The sequence below is a fragment of the Sceloporus undulatus genome, chromosome 3, assembly GCF_019175285.1.
Source record: "Sceloporus undulatus isolate JIND9_A2432 ecotype Alabama chromosome 3, SceUnd_v1.1, whole genome shotgun sequence".
Lineage (NCBI taxonomy): Eukaryota > Metazoa > Chordata > Lepidosauria > Squamata > Phrynosomatidae > Sceloporus > Sceloporus undulatus.
Genome location: NC_056524.1, coordinates 95,737,541 through 95,757,311, shown reverse-complemented (window position 1 = coordinate 95,757,311; position 19,771 = coordinate 95,737,541). Strand labels below are relative to the sequence as shown.

Sequence of the window (19,771 nt, the reverse complement as noted above, 5' to 3'; positions counted from 1 at the left end):
AATAATAAATCACCAGGAAGAAATGATGTACCAATTAAATTGCTACAATTCATACAGACAGAATCAGCTCTAGTGTTAACCAAAACATGCCAACAAACATGGAAAACAAAACGATGGCCAACAGACTGGAAACGATCAATATACATCCTCATCCACAAAAAAAGGAGACAGAAAGGACTACAGCAACTATAGGACCATAGCATTAATTTCCCAGGCAAGTAAAATCATACTCTAAATTTTCCAGCATATAAAATCATCGCATGGACCCTTTAGAACAGGCCTGGCATGGACCAAAAGGGGGCGGAAACGGAGCGGAATGGGCAAAGTATGTCCATATTACCGCATGCTGAAATGCCACCGCCGCCACCAGAAGTGCCCATTCTGTTCAAAATCCACCCCCCAGACACCGATTTTCAAGAATGCTTCTGACAGTTCCTGAAAATTGGCCTCTGAAGGACTGATTTGGAACAGAACGGGCACGTCCGCTGGTGGTGGTATTCCAACGTGTGGTAATATGCATCCTTTGCCCATTCCACTCCGTTCCTGCCCCCTTTCGTTCCGTGTCGGGACCGTTCTAAAGGGCCTGTGTGATGACCTTAATAGACTCCAATCATACTTAGAGAGAGAAATCCCAGAGGTGCAAGAGGGATTCAGGAAAGGAAGCGGCACTATGGACCACACTGTAAACATAAGGTAGTTATGTAGTACATCAAGGAATTTCAGGAGAAAATCAGCATGTGCTTTATAGATTATAATAAAGCCATTGACTGCATAGATCATCAAAAGCTATGGAATGTTCTATGTTTTAATGGAAGTGCCACAACAGTTGATAGTCCTGATAAGAATTCTGTACTCAGAAAAAGAAACTACTGTTAGAACAGAATATGGAAAAACATAATGGTTCTCAATTGGCAAGATGGTCAGGTAAGTCTGCATTCTATTACCCTATTTGTTCAACTTGTATGCGTAAAACATACTTCGAAAAGCAGTTTAAACCGAGAAGAACAAAGAGTTCTGGAAGGAACATCAACACTCTAGATATGTGGATGACACCATACTACTAATGGAAAATATTATAGGCTTGGAATTACTAAGGAAGGTCAAAGAAAAAAGCACAAAAGCAAGCTTAATGCTAAACATAAAGAAAACAAAAATAATCACCAATATTGTCTAGGCTGAATCTACATAAATTCAGCCTAGACAATAAAGAAATAGAAATTGTTAAAGATTCTCCATGTCTTGAATCAAACATTGATTACAACAGAGACTGCAGTCAAGAAATAGTACTAGGAAAGGAAAGTGCAGTCATTAAAGGACTAAATAGGATCCCAAAGAGTAAAGACAGACAACTGAACATTGAAGTTAGAATTGTCCAATCAATTGTATTCCTCATCACCATGTACGGATGTGAGAGCTGGACAGTGAAGAAAACAAGCAAGAAGAAAATCTACTCATTTGAGATGTGATGCTGGAGAAGAATGCTGAGAATAGTGGACAGCCAAAAAGACAAATGGGTCCTTGAACAGATCAAGCCTAAACTCTCCCTGGAAGCCAAGATGACTAAATTGAGGCTGTCATACTTCAGACACATCATGAAAAGGTATAACTCATTAGAAAAGACAATAATGCTAGGAAAGATTGAGGGTGGTAGAAAGAGAGGAAAGGGTAGTAGAAAGAGAAACAGACTCAATCAGAGAGGTCACAGTTATAAAACTACAGGACCTAAGCAGAAAAGTGGAGGATAGGGGATCTTGAAGATGTCTCATCCACAGGGTCGCCATGAGTTGAGGGCAACTTGAGTGAGGGCAGTTAACAACAACAAAAGCCAGTTTTTGCTAGCAAAGACTATTTCAAAGTCTCACGCAAAGGAATTGCATTGCTTTGCTACCTAAGATCAGAGGTCCGGGTCGTAAATATTATTGTACTGAGTTGAAATACGTGTTTATGAAGCAGATGTGCACAAGAAGCTAGACTGAACTGAAAAATATAGACATGCAGCTCAAGGGAAAACTCCATAGCTGAGAGTATTTGTTTTGGCATAACAGACAAAGACATATAGAAGTACCTTTTGCATTCAAAATTTCTTCTTTTATTTTCATCACAGTTTCTTGGCCTTCATCTTCATTATTACCAGCTGATATAAAAACAAAACAATAGAGAAAAGATGTTAAAAATATATGTCAATATATCGCAATATAAACATATAATACAACACTTATTTCTGCAAAAAAATCAATAGTTAAATCTTATGATAAAAGTCTGAGTAAAGTATCTTAGGGACCGCCTCCTCCCGTACAATCCTCCCCGCGCTCTCCGGTCCTCTGGGAGGAACTTACTACAGCCTCTAAAATCTAGGCTTGCAGCGACCTCCCAGAGGGCGTTCTCTGCTGTCGCCCCCAAACTCTGGAACGACCTGCCAGATGAGATCCGTCAGATAACATCATTAGACAGCTTTAAAAAAGTGGTCAAGACGGATCTCTTCCGGCAGGCCTTTCCAGATTAACCATCCCGGCCCAGGTTCCCAGGTTCCCTGATTCCCTCATTCCTCCCGTGGCCCCATCTTAGTGATGGATCAACAGAGGGATATCAGGGGTTTTTAGTTTTTAATTGCGGTTGTTTTATGCTTGATATTGTGTTTTATATCTTATACTGTTTAAATACTGTCTAAGGGGGGGAGGGATAAAGTGTTTTTAATTGTCATATTTTATATTTTCCTGTTGTTAACCGCCTGGATTGGTTTGCCAGAGGTGCGGTAGACAAATAAATATTATTATATTTTAGATTATTATTATTAAATGAAGCAGAATTAATGCTAGGAAAAGATATTAACAAAAGATGTAATTAAAATATATGTGACTGAGTGAAAATTAGGCCCTTGATTTAACGCAAATCCATCTAACTCTGTTTTTGCTTGAAAGTTTAGTATCTCTCTAGATGGTTGATATCTTTGAATGAAATCTGATATTAATCTCAACAACACAAATATATGTTTGAGGTTAAATATCACCACAATCACATAATTAAGCCAGAAAATACAATGAGAATAGGCAATAAAACCCATTTTCTTTCTCTCTTGCATTAATAAAATGAAATGCATTTCTAATGGAAACCTTTGTACACCTCCCTGAGAAAGACACCTTCAACAGGAAAAGTATAAAATACACTACTATGACAGCTTCTAAAGACACAGATACCAGGTTGAAAATAAAAGGTAATTTAAAAGTATTGTACCTTAAAAAATAATCTAATTTCATACTTTTAATAATCAAAGTGTATAAAAAATGTTAACATTCATAAGATTCATAAGAAAAAAAGCCACATTTCTCCAGGGCTTACAAATACATGCAAGTTATTATCAGGCTATGCTGAATTCAAACTACAGTTTAATTACATAAATTAGTATTACTTTGAAAGGAGGCCCCTTTTTTCTTTGGACAGAACTTCAGGTATCCTTTCTTCCCCATTATTTTTATACAGTAATATAAATTAGTAGTGTGTAATTTGTGGCCCTTAAGATGTTGTTGAAGTATAACTCCCATCATCCTCCACTGTTAACCATGCTGGCCAAGGCTGATGGGAGTTTTATCCCAACATTTAGTCCAAGGCCACACATTGCCCAGTCCTGGTATAAGTGTGATATTTTTTTTTCACGTTCTTATTTTTAACACTGTCATATGAGGTCTAAGCTATCATGGGTCAGTACTCTTCTATTTCAATTCTAAACAATTCTGGTTAGTTCCCATTTCTTGTGATGTTTCTATTTTGCATTTTTCACAGTTTCTATATTACAACTACAGTAGTATGTTATGTATGCTCATCTCTGTAATATATTTTCTAAATATGTAAAAAAAAAAGCAGGGGGCAGGGGGAATGGACTTGAAACATATCTGCAAAATGACAGATGTACAAGACTAAAATGTTTTAGTGTGTGTTAATATTTTGTTACATTTGACTAGAGCAGGAGCCACAGGTTTCCCCTTCATTTTGCAGGAAAGAAAGATCCAATTAAAACATCAAAATGAATAAAATGAACCAGTCCACAAGAAGGAAGAGCTAAGTGAAATCTGCTGTCAATATCTATGGTTGCCGCATGGGTGCCTAGTTGTGCCCACACTCAGAGAATAGGGTGATATCAAGTATAGCATGATTTACATGCAGCAAATGTCATCCACTCAGGGCATGAGAGGCATTTCCTACCTATCAGACATATGCAGCCACAATCCAAATCACAGTATAGGATGAAACTGACTCACACTATAGTGTGGATGGAATACAGCCAAGTGTTCATCATGGGTTGGATATCATCCAAGCCAATGGCTATCTCCAATCTCTCACTTCAAAACCTTTCATAACCATAATTCATTGACCTGCCATAAGCTTTTAAAAAATCTCTTTGTACATGGGCATTATACAACAATATCAGTCTCTGTAAACAAAATATTTACAATAGTTTTCTATTTCTTCTTTCTCCTCAAATACCATTAAAAGCTTATGTAACTATTTCAGACGTGCAGTCTTACAAGATTTTAAAAGTAGGAACATTTAAGATTTTCACACCAGCACTTACTGTGGGGTAAGCACAGTTAAAACACCAGTACAACATCAGGGAAGCATGTGTGTGAAAGCCTAATGCACATCTGAAATCGTCCTCTCGCCTCTAGCGTCCTTAATTTTTTTGCGGCGCAACAATTTCCTATGATAGCAAAGTTTCTGTTCATAGGAAATTGCTGCTCTGCAAATGATTCAAGGACGCTAGAGGCGAGGGGACAATTCCCTGATGTTTCAGAAGCACATCAGGCTTTCACATACACGTGTTTCCCTGAAGTTTTGTGAGCATTTTACCAGCACTTATCCCATGATAAGCACTGGTGTGAAAATCTTCATGGACTTAAAAAAGCCAGCCATGCATCTATTAGATCAGCTTTTCACTTGTATGTGCACTGACAGGCTGATTTCCTTTTACTTTGGCCATGAAAAATAGAGGACGAAGATAGTAAGGAAGAACGAGAAAGAGAACTCCAATATTATTTATGTTTCCTATAGAAATAATCTGGGACTACATAGAAAAAAAATACCCAGTTTGAGCCTAATCTCTAGAAATAAATGCAGTGTCACCAAACAAACCCTCCAGTAAAATTGACATATCCACAGAGTTCTCTTTAAAAGAAGTGATGGGCATGAGATCAAATCTCATTTCCTTTTCTGCCTAAGTGATTTTCTACAGCAGGGAATTAATGTCTGATCGGTCATACTACTAAATGCATACTCCTAGTGTGGGTAGGAGGAGAGAGAAAGAAGGTGAGAAACCTGTATGACAATCCCTGCAATACTTTCATCTGATCCTCCCAGTTCTCTTCCACCAGCTTGTGCAAAATGAAAATGGTTATTAAAGACTTCACCATTCTCAATAATATTAATTTTAATCAGGTAATTTATTGCATAGAAAAATTGTGTACTGTATTTGGAGTTTATTTGTTTAAAACCCCAACCATTTCCTTCTTGGCCGGTTTTAAAGAAATAATGTATCTAAATATCTCCTCAACAATCTATCTATATTGTACATATCACTAAAATATATCAATATTTTATCTCAATAGAGATATACACACACATATAAATATACCCTCTATAACGCATACATTTGTGTTCAACAGTGTTCTTTTTATGACAGAAGGAGAATGATCCTCTGAAAAAAGACTGCATCTCAAATATGCACCAGACTATACACTTCAAAAGAAGATAAAATATTGGAAAATGTTTCCAAAGCATGACTGTTTTGGTTTGGAGGGAAAGGTTCTGTTACTTCCTTTCTTGTATGATCAGAGTGTGGAATAGTACTACTTCAGTACTGTGGCACAGAAGTAATGTTATGCCTCTTTTAACTATGGTTTAAAGATTAGGAATGAGGTTAACCGTGGTGCAGTGGTTAAATGCCTGTACTGCAGCCACTCACTCAAAACCATAAGGTTGCGAGTTCAAGACCAGCAAAAGGGCTCAAGCTCGACTCAGGCTTGCATTCTTCCGAGGAGGTTGCTAAAATTAGTACCCAAATTGTTGGCGGCAAATTAGCTTACAGTTCTAAACTGCTTAGACACTGCTTAGGCAGTATGAAGCGGTATATAAATGAAGCTTGTTTGTTTGGTTGGTTTGGTTAAGAGATTAGGAATGAGATGTAAACTCAGAAGCATCTTTCTCTTCTTCTTATCTGAATTTTCTTTTTAATGCTACAGGTGAGTATCCCTTATCAAAAATGGTTAGGACCAGAAGCATTCCAGAGTTGGGATTTTTTTTCCCTTCAGATTTTGGAATACACAAGTAGCATAGTCATACCTATACTGTATTTGTGAGGCTGGAGAAAGTGGTGAGGATCTGTAAAATGGTAGAACACATGGATTCTCACCACGCACTAGACTTGGATTTGCACCATTTCACAAATATTCAATCTCTCTTCATTCTCAACTCTTTTTGTCAACAGCTGCCCACTTCAGCCTTTGAGCCAGCAGCTGTGACACTCCTGCACATTCATCTCTTCATGAGGTACTTGTGTTGTGTATAACATGTGAGGCTGGAGAGAGACTGAAGAACTGAAAGATGAATGAGTAGGAATACAGCATCCATCGCTTTGGAGGCAGAAGTGGGCAGTTGGTGACAAAAAGTTACATTTTTTGGAGTTTTTTTGGATTTCAGATTTCTGGATTAGGGGTGCTCAACCTTTACTGCTTCCTGAACCATTATGTTTGCACTGATACATAGTATAACTAATACTCATCTCCCCAAATTGGGTTTGCAAAATTTGCTTACAGGATAGAAGTTTATAAGTACATAGAACAAGAATGAGAATTTCATGCTAACAAAAAAAAAAAAAAAAAAAAAAAAAAAAGGGGGGGGGGAGGAATACACAAACCCATTAACTATCTTCTAATCTTTGGCCATTTTCACTGAGTCAGTACAGTAGATGCTAGGAACATCTTCCAGAGTTTTTTCTGGCTGAAAAGGTAAGTTTTTAAAATCTTTCCAATACATAACTAAAGAAGTAACCAATCTACCAACCAAAGAGAAATTTCCATTTTTATGAGTCCACAAAATTTAAGATCCAGGTTCCAAGGGCTGCATTAGATCCAGCCAATGTTCTGGGTAAATCCGGGGTGGGGGTTGATGCCCTTTTTTTCCCTTTGAAGAGTGGTCCCCCATGCATATTATGCTTTTAAGAGGCTTTTGAGGTTCCCAGAACAGCTTTTCACATGGCAGTGCAGTGTGTGTGCTACAACTGCAGAAACAAACACTCTTGGGCAATCAGAACTATATAAAACAAGTTCCTTGGGTCCTGACCTAAATGTTATTTCTGAAACATCAATAACAAGGATAGTACATCCAGGAAGGAGATCGAAGGAAAACAAACTGAACAATGATAAGGTTCTCTAGATGTTGAGTAATGCAGTATCCATTTTACTTTTGGTTTATTGCCATATAGATAAGCTCTAAGAAAAGAAAGCAACCGGATGACAAAAAACAAAAACAAGACCCAACTCGGACTGAAGAGACCCTTATGATTTAATGCTGAGGTCTCCATAAAACAAACAAAAACCTTCATAATCTGGGGCACTGTGGCATCCTTGTTTAAACCTTAGTTGTACAAAATAGTTCCTCATCACAGAAACCAAATCCAACTCTCTCTTTTTCTCAGTGTACCTTCCAGGTTATTTCACCAAGCAACTACTACTGTATTGTTATCAACATTCCGTAGCATCATTATTTATTTTAATGATCTCTTTCGTTAGAGCATTTGGGTGATAAATGAAAAACTGCACTCTAGCAAGATGCTAAAAACCAAAGTGAAAACCCAAAATCTTAACAACGGTCAATTCCACTATTTACCAGTACTGTATATAGCTTAGGCAGTGTGTGCATATAATTATTTCTAAGTTAAAGCCTTGTCAAGAATACTTGGCCGTAGTTACATAGGATCACCCAATGCATATGAAATGCCAAATTCTTTCGATTTGCTATGCTACATAACTGGGGGAAGATTTTTTAAAAAACAAAACACATTTTTCTTTCGTGACATGCAGGCGCAGGAAGAAACACTGTATCAGAACATTTAGGAGACATGTATTGCCTATAAGATTATACAGCCTGCCAGGTTCAATATTAACAAGAAGAAAAAGAGAAATTTTGTTTACCTAAGTCACTGAGACTGAGAATTTTCAGACTACTGACAAACTAATCAAAACAGACACGAAGTCAAACCACCTACTTCTTCTTCTTTTTTAACCAGACATATTTAAAGAACTAACATGACAATTCAGCGTGGGATGCTGCTAACAGATGACATTTCAACAAGCATTTTAAATGAATACCTAAATGTGATTACCTGACCCATCATAGGATTCTGCCAAGTATTTAATTCAAAATAGGGACAAACGCTGAAATTGATGTTTTTATACTTAATTCCATAACAAGCTTCAAGGAAACTAATGGCCAGTGAGATGATACAATCTATAACTGGCCTTTTCAAATTCCTCAGTCTTGTTCTTAACTCCTATGCGTACAGCCAATAGGAAAGAATAATATCACTCTGGAATGAATCATGCAAGTCAATGGAACCAAATTGCATATATTAACTCTTGTCAGAGTAAAGAACCAGTTTTGTGGCAACTGGAAGATGGTCAAGATAACACATTAATCACATATACTTCCTTCACTCAGACATACTGTTCACCACAAATAGGAAGGCTCTGTAGATCATTATGGGATTTAAAGAAATCCATTCAAGTTACAGAAAGGAGGACACTGAGGTATATCAGAAAAGTAGTTCTAGCCCAGCACAAATAAAGTCAAGAATTTTTTAAGAGATAAAGACAAAACACAAAAACCCACACAACTGTAACCCAGTCAGAACAGTACAAAGCTCAAAAGAGTACATCAAAAGACAAATTTCAATATGCAGTTATCTGCAAACATCTGAATAACTAATGAGAGCAATTCTTTGTATAAGAATTGGTAGAAAGCATTTCTCTGTATGCAATAATTTTCTACTATATTCCTGAAAATTATGTATTACACACACACACACACACACACACACACGAGGATTGTGTCAGCTAGTCTCATGCCTCCTGTAATTTAACATCCTCATCATTCATCATCATTTATTTATTTATGATAAAAGACCAAAATATAAAGTCCAATTAGTTACAGCAAAAATTCATAAAATTCAAAAAAGCATAAAACTTATAAAACATGCATACATATATGTGTGTACATACATATACACATGTGCATATATATATGATTCATGACTGAAAAGGTTTACAATTAATTCCCAAATATTAACATAAGGGTAATTAAAATCACTTCAGTAAAAAATCTTTTAGGCATACTAAATCTAAAGATCCTTAAAAAACCTAATCTAAAAATCTTAAATTTTATCATCTAAAATGTGTCCATGGGTAATAATAGCAGAGGCACAGAATCTGGAGACCATCTCTGTTACTTGTATATCTGAATCATCAAGCAGCAGAGATTGGTAATTTTTTTTCAGATCTGCCTTGAAAGTCCTGTAGTATGGGGATGATTAAATCAAGAGTGAATGCCTCGATAAAATGTACTTAACATACTTCTTCAACAATTATTTTATCATAAATCCCAATACCATTCAGGGAAGACAAGCTACAGTTTAATAAGAGTCCACACCATCCATCAGATACTTTCAACATTCCAAATGTCAAGAAAATGAAGATGAAACAACCAAAAAAGAGGAAGAGGAAGAGAAGGAAGAGGAACAGCAACAACAACAGCAACAACAGCAGCAGCTTCTATATATAGATCAATGTTTTTCCTTGCCAAAGTACCTCATGTTAGAACCTTGCACCTGGCAAATCAAATTAATTAACATGTAGCTATTGGTTTTTATTTTGAGGGGTTGATATAATATAGATGTTATATAATTGCCAAAAGGAAGAATGAAGTCATCTCTTTTTCTATGTTTTAATCCTTATTCTTTATTCTCTGTTCTCTTTTTCTTTGCTTGGTTTTTTTTTTTTTCATTTTTCCTCTCTCTGTTCTATATCGTTGTGTGTTTGTAGAATTTTAGTCTATTGGAAAACTCTCAATTAAAAAATAATACCCCCAAAAGTACCTCTTTCCTGTCACAGCACTCTCAAACCTGGTCAAGAGCTGTAACTTTAAGGCAATGCTGATGGAGCTAGGTTTCACTGTATTTTACTTCTGCTGGGTGAGCCAATCCAACTCCTTCTCCCTCAAGGTGACCTATTTCTGAGAGCACTTGCAAAGTGCAAAATACTTATAATGTATGCAAATTTAACCACTATAATGAAATTAAATCACATTGCTAATCAATATTTATATAAACATAACAACAATACCTATTATAACGTGCATGCCAAGTCTTGCCAAATGCTTCACAGTATGGTAACCAATTCCTTTAGTGCCTCCAGTTACTATGGCAACATTCCCATTCTGTAGAGGAAAAACTGAAAAGAGAAAAGTAATTCAGGTTAAGACCCATTTTACCACAAAAGTTAAAACTTACATTAGCCAACAGAACAGAAAAATTAATGACAGACATTTCAAACAGTGCACTTGTTTTGCTTCCAGTGTGGACATAACAGAATTATATCATTCAGCACAAGAGAAACTCTGGCAGAAAACTATTGTGGCCAAAATACTATCTTTTATGTTACATTTAAAATGTATATAGTGTCATTGAATTATGTGTCCAGAGCACCCAATAAAGCAATAAAATCATTTTACATACAAGAATAAAAAATATTAACCATTTAACAAAATCCACGATTCCACCATCCTGGGCTTCACGTGACGCAATTCTGGAAAAAGAAGCATCCCTAAAAGCCTGATCCTTAATTTTAAGTGAAGTCTAACCTTATTGAAGTAGATTCTTCTTCAGTAAACTCTACTTAGTAGAGTGTTTAAATCTGGGGCTTCATGCGGCCTCCTATTCCAGGTCCACAATAGTTATCTTGAACTGAAAATATAGTGTGAACGTTTCTGGAGAAAAAATGTTGCTGTCATAACAAAAAACAGAATAAAATTTGAACCAAACAAGTATGTATTAAATCAGTCTACAGGGCCATACTTTTAAGGATGCCCTAGCAACAAGCAAGCCCTGCATTACAATTTTGCATAGAATGTTTATCCTCTTTGGTACCGTCTTTGGGTGGCTTAATAGGTTACAGCAAGAAAAAATGCAGAGACACTGTTGTTCCCAGGGGGTTGTTAAAAAGCAATGCTATAACAGAGCCATGCATCATGGCCATACGCAAGGTTCAACATCATAAAGTAGCCAGCATTTAACAAAGTGATATATCAAGGTAATTTGGGAAGATAATCAGTTCCATCACACTTAATGACCATTTGAAATCCATGTTTCTGGTTTTATATATACTTAATATTATATTTTTAAAGTTTTTATATGCCATTAATTACACAGAATAACCAGAGTTATACACAATATGGCCCAAATTTTAATATAACAGAGATTCCGTTTAGCACACAACTATATTAGCAAATTTCTTCCTTGAAATGTGGAATTATACAAAACAAAAAGGGGAGGGGAGTCTGATCTCACTGAACAAGCAGGTATACAGAGCATAAAGCAATACATCTTTGAAGATAAACGAATGAAACAAGTCAGGGGGGGGAAACAGCTGAAAAGTTTCTTTGTAATGCCAATGAGAGCAGCCACTTCTACCCTGAAACAATGGATAAAAAAGGTTGTACTGGATGATGACACCAAAAGATCAGAGGAACAAGGAGGCACACCAGCATTTCTGACTATGGGCTAGGGGAGGAACAGTGCAACATGAGAGAGATTCTCCTTCAAAGTACACTTAGGGAAGCCTGCATTGTTTCCATAACGAAATCAGCTACTGTTGGCTTTCTACAGTTCAAGAGTATATAATCTTAAATTAAATTCTACACCCAGTTCTGCCTTATCAGTTCTTCCCATGAGACCTGATTGGGTTTGAAATAAATGCAACAAAACATGCAGACATTGCTCAAAATTCTGGAGGTGATAATGTTGTTGAGTTTCAGCCTATGGCCGTTTGTGGGTGTGTCATGTGTGTGTGTATATTATAATAGCCCAAGTCACCATAGAACAGCCAGCGAGAGATCACTGAGAAACACTCGGGACAAAGAAGGATACAATCAATGAAGTAGTATGGTACTAGAAACTTTTGAACTGCTCCTCAAAGAAAGCCTCCTTTAACACATATATGATAAAACAAATAGAGGAATAATGCTATTCATGTTTGGACAAGGGGGAAACTCTACTGATGTTGAAGTATGGAAACTCCTGACATTACAGAATTGAAGACATGCATTGCTCTATTGCTCTAGTGGGGATGGATGATAAGACAGCATGCAAGCCGTGGAATGAACAAAACATCACATCAATGGATAAATTGGGCAGTTCTTCAAGACATGTGGATTAGGGAGCTTGTCACAACATCAAAACGTGGTATACTGTCAGGGATGGAATCTTAAAACTGAAACAGATGTGTGGAGTCTAGAAGTAAATGCTTATTCTGGTAACGATATATGCCAAATCTGACCATAAGATGTTGACATTAATTCAATGTGTAAGAACATTTCATAACCTTACTAAAAAAGGTATTTCACTTGGGCAGTGGAAGCTTGGTACACTATCAAGAAACCTCATTAGTGGAGTTGATAAACTATGGATTAGACACAAATAATAAAAATCACCAGCTCTGAGACTACATCAGAGTTGTGAAGGGAACTCATAGTCCCTAGCTAGTTCAACCCCCCACTCCAATGTACGAACCCTTCATCTAGAGCATGCTCAGCAGGGTAGCCAGTGCGCAGACTCTTTTGAAGACATCCCATAGAATGAGACTTCATCCAACTCTGCTGAGTTAATTGGGGTTCCATTTGCTGAACTGCCTACTATCTTCAACAAAGGCCTGTTACTAGACAGCCAAAATAAAGCTGCTTCGATTTGTCACAGTGGAGGTATGGTGTTTCAATGATGCAATGCTTCCTGAAGAGTCCAGACGAGTTGCACCAAAGGCATAGCTCCGCCCTATAGGGATCGGAGCATGGCATTTGGTGTGGTCTTTCCTGGCACTCTTAAGACACATGCATCATTGACAACACCACTACCTCCACTGTAACTCGAAGCAGCTTTTCTATTTGGCGTGTCTGTAACCAGGCCATAGGTTCCATCTTAGTGCCCAATCAACAATCTATGTCTCCAGGTACTGTATAAAACATATAAAAGCCTTGGTTCTCGACCGTCACCAGGCAACAGAAAAACAAACCAGCAGCCGTGTCCTCTGTGGGAGGCCGCTTCAAAGCATGTCCCAATCAATGTAACATCTCCTAGCTGTCACTAGTGCTCTATCATACCCAGCTCCCTTAACTTTCCCTCTTTTGATCTCCCATACTGACTGTACTGGATAATCTCAGTTTGACCTTCACTGAAAAACCTGCGCTTCTAAACTTGTTGTAATATCCGTTTCCTTTTAAAAAACAAAGTGAGGTGCGTCCAAAACCTGGAATAGAGTACGTCCAGGATGACGGCCTGACTACTATATTATTTGCCTTTGAATTTGCAGCAGGCAGCAACAGCAGAAGTGAGGAGACCAACGCTGAGGCTTCAAAAAGGCCCCCACCCTAGCCCCTGACTTCTCGTGCGTGCGGCGCACGTAAGTCACAGCAGCAGCAGCACAAAGCAGTGAAGGCAGGAGAGCCCAGCTGAGGCCCTTTCAAAGGCCCCCACATCTCCCCTGCTTTTTGGCGGCGGCGCATGTAGCAGCAGCCAGGCAGCAAACAGAGGGCAAGGAGGAGACCAGCCTGCAGGCTTCAAAAAGGCCCCACCATCCCCTGCTTACTTCGGGGCGGCGGCGCCAGTTAAATAGCAGCAGCAGCCAACAGCAGTGAAGAGAGAGACCAGCCTGAGGCTTCAAAAGGCCCCCACCATCCCCTGCTTTTTTGGCGGCGGCGCAAGTAGCAGCAGCCAGCAGCAAACAGCAGGAAGGAGGCCAGGACCAGCTGAGGGCCTTCAAAAGGCTCCCCCACATTGGTCCCCTGCTTTTTGGCGGCGGCGCAGTAGCAGCAGCCAGCAGCAACAGCAGGAACGGAGGAAGGGAGAACCAGCTGGAGGGTCTTCAAAAGGCCCCACACCATCCCCTGCTTTTTGGCGGCGGCGGCGACACACCAACCAGGGCCCAAAAAGCCCCAGCGTCCCCTAGTCCTTGCTCGGTGGCCGAGAGGAGAAAGGGCAGGAGGCCACTCCACCAGGTGCCTCCAAGCCCCAGTGTTCCACCACCAAATAAAACCACTGGTAGGAAGGATGACAATGAAACAGTAATCTCAAAAGGAAGAGGAAAGCACACCACAGGAACTGACCATGTCAAAACCTAAGAGAGACACAGAATATTACGATAAAAACCTAGAGGGGGAAATTAGGAAAGCTCAAGACATTGTGACAAGCAGCATTCCACTCTCAAACAATTGAAAATGGAAGATCTGCTATTACTTAAAGATATAGATGATACTTCTATATGATTACAAACTTTCCAAATTCATTTTTAAGTTCCCCCCTACTCCCACTGTGCACCCCGAAGAGGAAAACTGCACTGTTTTAAGTGAAAGCATTGCACATAAAGTCACAGTTAGTCAATGTTACAAAAGATTTGTGTGCAAGACAGACTGTGGAATTGGTAGCTAAGACACTGTCTATTAACGGCTAAAACAGTAATTGCAAATTTTTGTAACACACTGACACGATATAAATCCGAAAATCGAATGGGATGGACCAGAAGACTTGACTAGAGACAATCTTAAATGCTAAGCCTACACCTAAACAAACCCCCAAATATAGAGAATGCAAAGGAAGCAATCGATCGCCCCAAATCCAAATACTTCACAGCTATATTAAACTGGTGAAACGCCAAATCCACTACAAAAGGTATATACGCAAAGTATAATTTAATCATGCAGGAAAATAAGATTGGTTTGCAAATAGTAAATTAATTCATATAACAATGGGCAGATGGCGATAATAACAAGAATGAGACACTCCAATCACTGTCTGCCCTTATACGACACGAAAGGGGGCTGTGACGCCGGTGAGCTCCATTGAAATGTTTCTGGCTGCCATCTTGGAATGGTTACGCATTGAGACATTGTGGACTGGACATTTTAGGAAACTCATTTTGTCCCAACTTGTGATTTTTGACAACAACAGGGCTGTTTAAATCAGATTTGGGCAATCATTTCCCAACGAGAATACTATGTACACAACGCAATGGCCGACCACTGCCTTGAAAACCAACACGATGAAACGGGAGGACGGAATAGTAGAGGAGTTACCCCAGCAGAGAGGAACAATAACAGAACCCCCCCTCCCCCTCCCCCCCCCCCTTCCTCCCCCCCCTCTCCCCCCCCCCCCCCCCCCCCCCCCCCCCCCCCCTCCCCCCCCCCCCCCCCCCCCCCCCCCCCCCCCCCCCTCCCCCCCTCCCCCCCCCCCCCCCCCCCCCCCCCCCCCCCCTCCCCCCCCCCCCCCCCCCCTCCCCCCTCCTTCCCCCCCCCCCCCCCCCCCCCCTCCCCCCCCCCCCCCCCCCCCCCCCCTCCCCTTCCCCCCCCCCCCCCTCCCCCCCCCCCCCCCCCCCCTCCCCCCCCCCCCCCCCCCCCCCCTCCCCCCCCCCCCCCCCCCCCCCCCCCCCCCCCCCTCCCCTTCCCCCCCCTCCCCCCCCCCCCCCCCCCCCCCCCCCCCCCCCTCCCCCCCCCCCCCCCCTCCCCCCCCCCCCCCCCCCCCCCCCCCCCCCCCCCCCCCCCCCCCCCCCCCCCCCCCCCCCCCCCCCCCCCCCCCCCCCCCCCCCCCCCCCCCCCCCCCCCCCCCCCCTCCCCCCCCCCCCCCCTCCCCCCTTCCCCCTTCCCCCCCCCCCCCCCCCCCCCCCCCCCCCCCCCCCCCCCCCCCCCCTCCCCTCCCCCCCCCCCCCCCCCCCCCCCCCCCCCCCCCCCCCCCCCCCCACTCCCCCCCCCCCCCCCCCCCCCCCCCCCCCCCCCCCCCCCCCCTCCCCCCCCCCCCCTCCCCCCCCCCCCCTCCCTCCCCCCTCCCCCCCCCCCCCCCCCCCCCCCCCTCCCCCCCTCCTCCCCCCCCCCCCCCCCCCCCCCCCCCCCCCCCCCCCCCCCCCCCCCCCCCCCCCCCCCCCCCCCCCCCCCCCCCCCCCCCCCCCCCCCCCCCCCCCTCCCCCCCCCCCCCCCTTCCCCCCCCCCCCCCCCCCTCCCCCCCCCCCCCCCTCCCCCCCCCCCCCCCCCCCCCCCCCCCCCCCCCCCCCCCCCCCCCCCCCCCCCCCCCCCCCCCCCTCCACCCCTCCCCCCCCCCCCCCTCCCCCCCCCCCCCCCCCCCCCCCCCCCCCCCCTCCCCCCCCCCCCCCCCCCCCCCCCCCCCCCCCCCCCCCCCCCCCCCCCCCCCCCCCCCCCCCCTCCCCCCCCCCCCCCCCCCCCCCCCCCCCCCCCCCCCCCCCCCCCCCCCCCCCCCCCCCCCCCCCCCCCCCCCCCCCCCCCTCCCCCCCCCCCCCCCCCCCCCTCCCCCTCCCCCCCCCCCCCCCCCTTTTCCCTCCCCCCCCCCCCCCCCCCCCTTCAGAAATAACAAAAATCACCGCTATGCGCATAGATGCCCGAAGAGTAAATTATTCAACTTTTTAAACGCATCTTCCCGAAGACCAGAACAGAATTGCATCTTGTACAAGCTAGAAAATGTTAATTCACACATTAAGATCTATAGCAGTCTGCCAACTAAATCCATCAATGAACTGTTACCTTCCACCTGCCCAGCATCTGATCACTGACTTCACTAAAACGGATCCCAACAAGATCTTGCCGATTGCTCTGGGAACCCCTGACGCGCTGATGTGTGGCACCCCTTAGGACACCCCTCACTAGTCCAGCTGATAATACCTTCCCACTAATACACCATCCCCAATGTAAGATGACTTCTGCTCGACAAACCAATAACACCGTTACCATCATCTAGACACTCAACAACGCCTATAAATAAGAAAAGGCGACGATCCAGCATACGAGCGGGACAAAAGACATCGAAGCCAACTGCTATATAACTGTACTGCAAACTAACATCACCAGCCCCCCACCTCATTAACTTGATCTCTGGAATATTGCTGGATGGAATATAGAAGCAAGATCCTTCTTTCATGGTTTTATACAAACATGACATCATTTTGCTCCATGGAAACCTGGTTTAGCAGAAGAACACTGATATGGGGCTAATAAATCTTTGATTGGATGCAAACACCAGGTAAAGGCCATGGAATGCTTTGGGAGGATGGTTTTAATATCCACCTCATTTACAAAACACATATATTTAAACTAGCCACCTTAGACCCAAACTATGCCTTAGCCAATAGTACTCCAATTTAAGAATCACCTTATATGCCTGATACATGTTTAGATACCACCTTGCCAGGGAGTTACCGATAAAAGAGGTCGTGGAACAATTGAGAGGCTTTGTTGAAAAAACATTCACTATCACTACTACCGGTAACCAACTTCTCTGGCGGGAGATTCAATAGCAAGACTTGGTGCACATGCTGCTACTTATTTCCAAATTTAACTGTCAACTCTTACCATCATTTAATTATCCACCCCTTGTTACGTCGCCCAGTCTAAGGCTACGGTCTGTGATTTCAGAGGTCTGTGTCTGGCCAAAAGCTCTCCCGAGGAGTTAACCTAGCCTTTTGAACGGCTCCCACACCTGACGATAATCCGGCAGAATACACCCCTTGGATGTGCCAATAACCTTCAGTATTGGACTATAAGGAATCTCGCAAGAACTAATTCCATTTATACAAACAAAAATTTTTATGCTGTCGGCCTGAAAGTGATCACTTTCCGGTGCAGTTCAGTTTAAGCCTTTCGAAACTGCTTGTTCCTGCCTGTTTGTCCAAAATCCGGTTCAATCTGATTAAATTCATATCCCAGGCTTAAATGTCTCCACACATAGCCGACGCCTCACAAAATTTTCGATAGCGATGCAGTGGGAAGTCTCTATAACGATATCGTAGAAGGCAACGCGGATACCATATACTGTTAGGCTTTAATAATAACCGCTTACTTAGAACATTTTAATCTGATCCTACAATACCCGATGTCAATAGATATAATTAAAACAAAAGATCCGGGAAGTTGTTTGTGCAGATTGGAAAACGCGCGTGGACATTTTCACTGACAGATTCAATTTTAAACCATACAAACTGAATCCATCAAATTTTCCCTGCCTGACCTTATGAAGCAAAAGGTGCATTATAAAACAATTCCTAGCGAGAAGAGGAAAAAGAAGAGGTGCTCACGCCTCTGGGACAGACTAAAAACAGCGCTAGGGATTAAGAATTCTACTCCTTTTGGAAAGAGGTTTCGCTATACTTCCCTAAAAATGTACAAAACTCCATGTTTCAGATTACAGCCAGCATCTGGGAAGATCATTTTGCTCGGATATATGGAAATACCGAGGACTCACCACCTAGGACAATTGTTAGAAGCTACCACTCTGCCCCTCTGGCTCCCCAGTTTCACATTTAGAACTCAAAGCTTGATCAGCCAATTAAACCTGCAAAAGCCCCCGGTGCAGAACCTTATTACTGTGAGTTACTTACAAACAATTAAACTGGGTGGGTTCCTGTGTTATCCACTCTTTTTACGGTCCTTGAATAGATCAGGGAGGAATTCATTCTGATTGGGGTTCTTGCCAACCCTAGTTCCAATATAAAACAAAGGGAAAGACTGACCTGCCCAAATTTTAGACCTATTAGTCTCCTTCGCAGATCAGTAACCTGTCATGCAACACATTTGCAAGGAAAATAATGGACTGGCTGGAAAACAGAGGGTATCCTGAAGGATGAACAGCTGGGTTTTAGGGCTGGAAGGGTCCTCCATACTAGATCCTGCCTTTGGTTTGCAACATCTAGTTGAAGAAATACTTCTAGCAAAGGGAACCACTGTACGTAGCATTATAGACTTAAATCGGCATTGACACTGTTTCTAGAGTCAGACTGTGGGCTAATTAATGAACAGCACGATTGATAACGACTTCTTCTCTGCTCGTAAATTGCAGGAAAAACCGCCTCCTGAGGGTTAGATGCAGTCATCACGGACATGTATCCAAAGAAGTTCAAGTCCCAGAATGGAGTAAGACAGGTGTGGTGTTTGGCACCAATTTTGTTTTCATTCTTATATAACTTCTTTAATTCCATTCTGAACAAACCTTATTACCACCCCCCCAAGATAGCAAACAGACCCTATGTATTATATATGCCAATGATGCAGCGCTTCATCCTTGACCCCCAATTGCCCGTCTTTAAAAAGAGCTTTTTCAATTCCTTAGCTACTTATTGTATTGGAAGAAAATTAACTATAAATTACCCCCAAAACTAAAATCCTTTTCTTACAAACACCCAAAAAGAGGAAAATGGAGGCTAGGAGAGCAAACTATTGACCAGGTCAAACTTCTTTAAATATTAGGATTGTGTTTCAATACACGGGAGCAGAAGAGCTCACTAGACTATGTCACCCGAAAATGCTCAAAGGTCGACTAATCCCATCCAAAGGTTCCTTCTTCACTAAGGGAGCTCAGTTTATTCCAGTGCAATTAAATCTTTCTGGCTAAAGTAAAACCACAATTACTTTTTGGGTAGTCCAAATAGGGACCCCTATAAAGATCCTTTACCCCATTAGACCAAATTCA

General features: G+C 42.5%; 1 protein-coding gene across 2 annotated transcripts in view; it reads right to left on the bottom strand.

Moving 5' to 3' along the window:
• Positions 1–19,771, bottom strand: part of ZBED1 (zinc finger BED-type containing 1) — a 181,919-nt gene that overhangs the window by 102,529 nt on the left and 59,619 nt on the right. For both annotated transcript variants that reach the window (XM_042459475.1, XM_042459474.1), the window contains 2 exons: positions 10,386–10,493; positions 2,066–2,134 (listed from right to left, as the gene is read on the bottom strand). In XM_042459475.1, the coding sequence (XP_042315409.1) occupies positions 2,066–2,134; positions 10,386–10,493 (177 nt within the window). The remainder of the gene's footprint in view (positions 1–2,065; positions 2,135–10,385; positions 10,494–19,771) is intronic.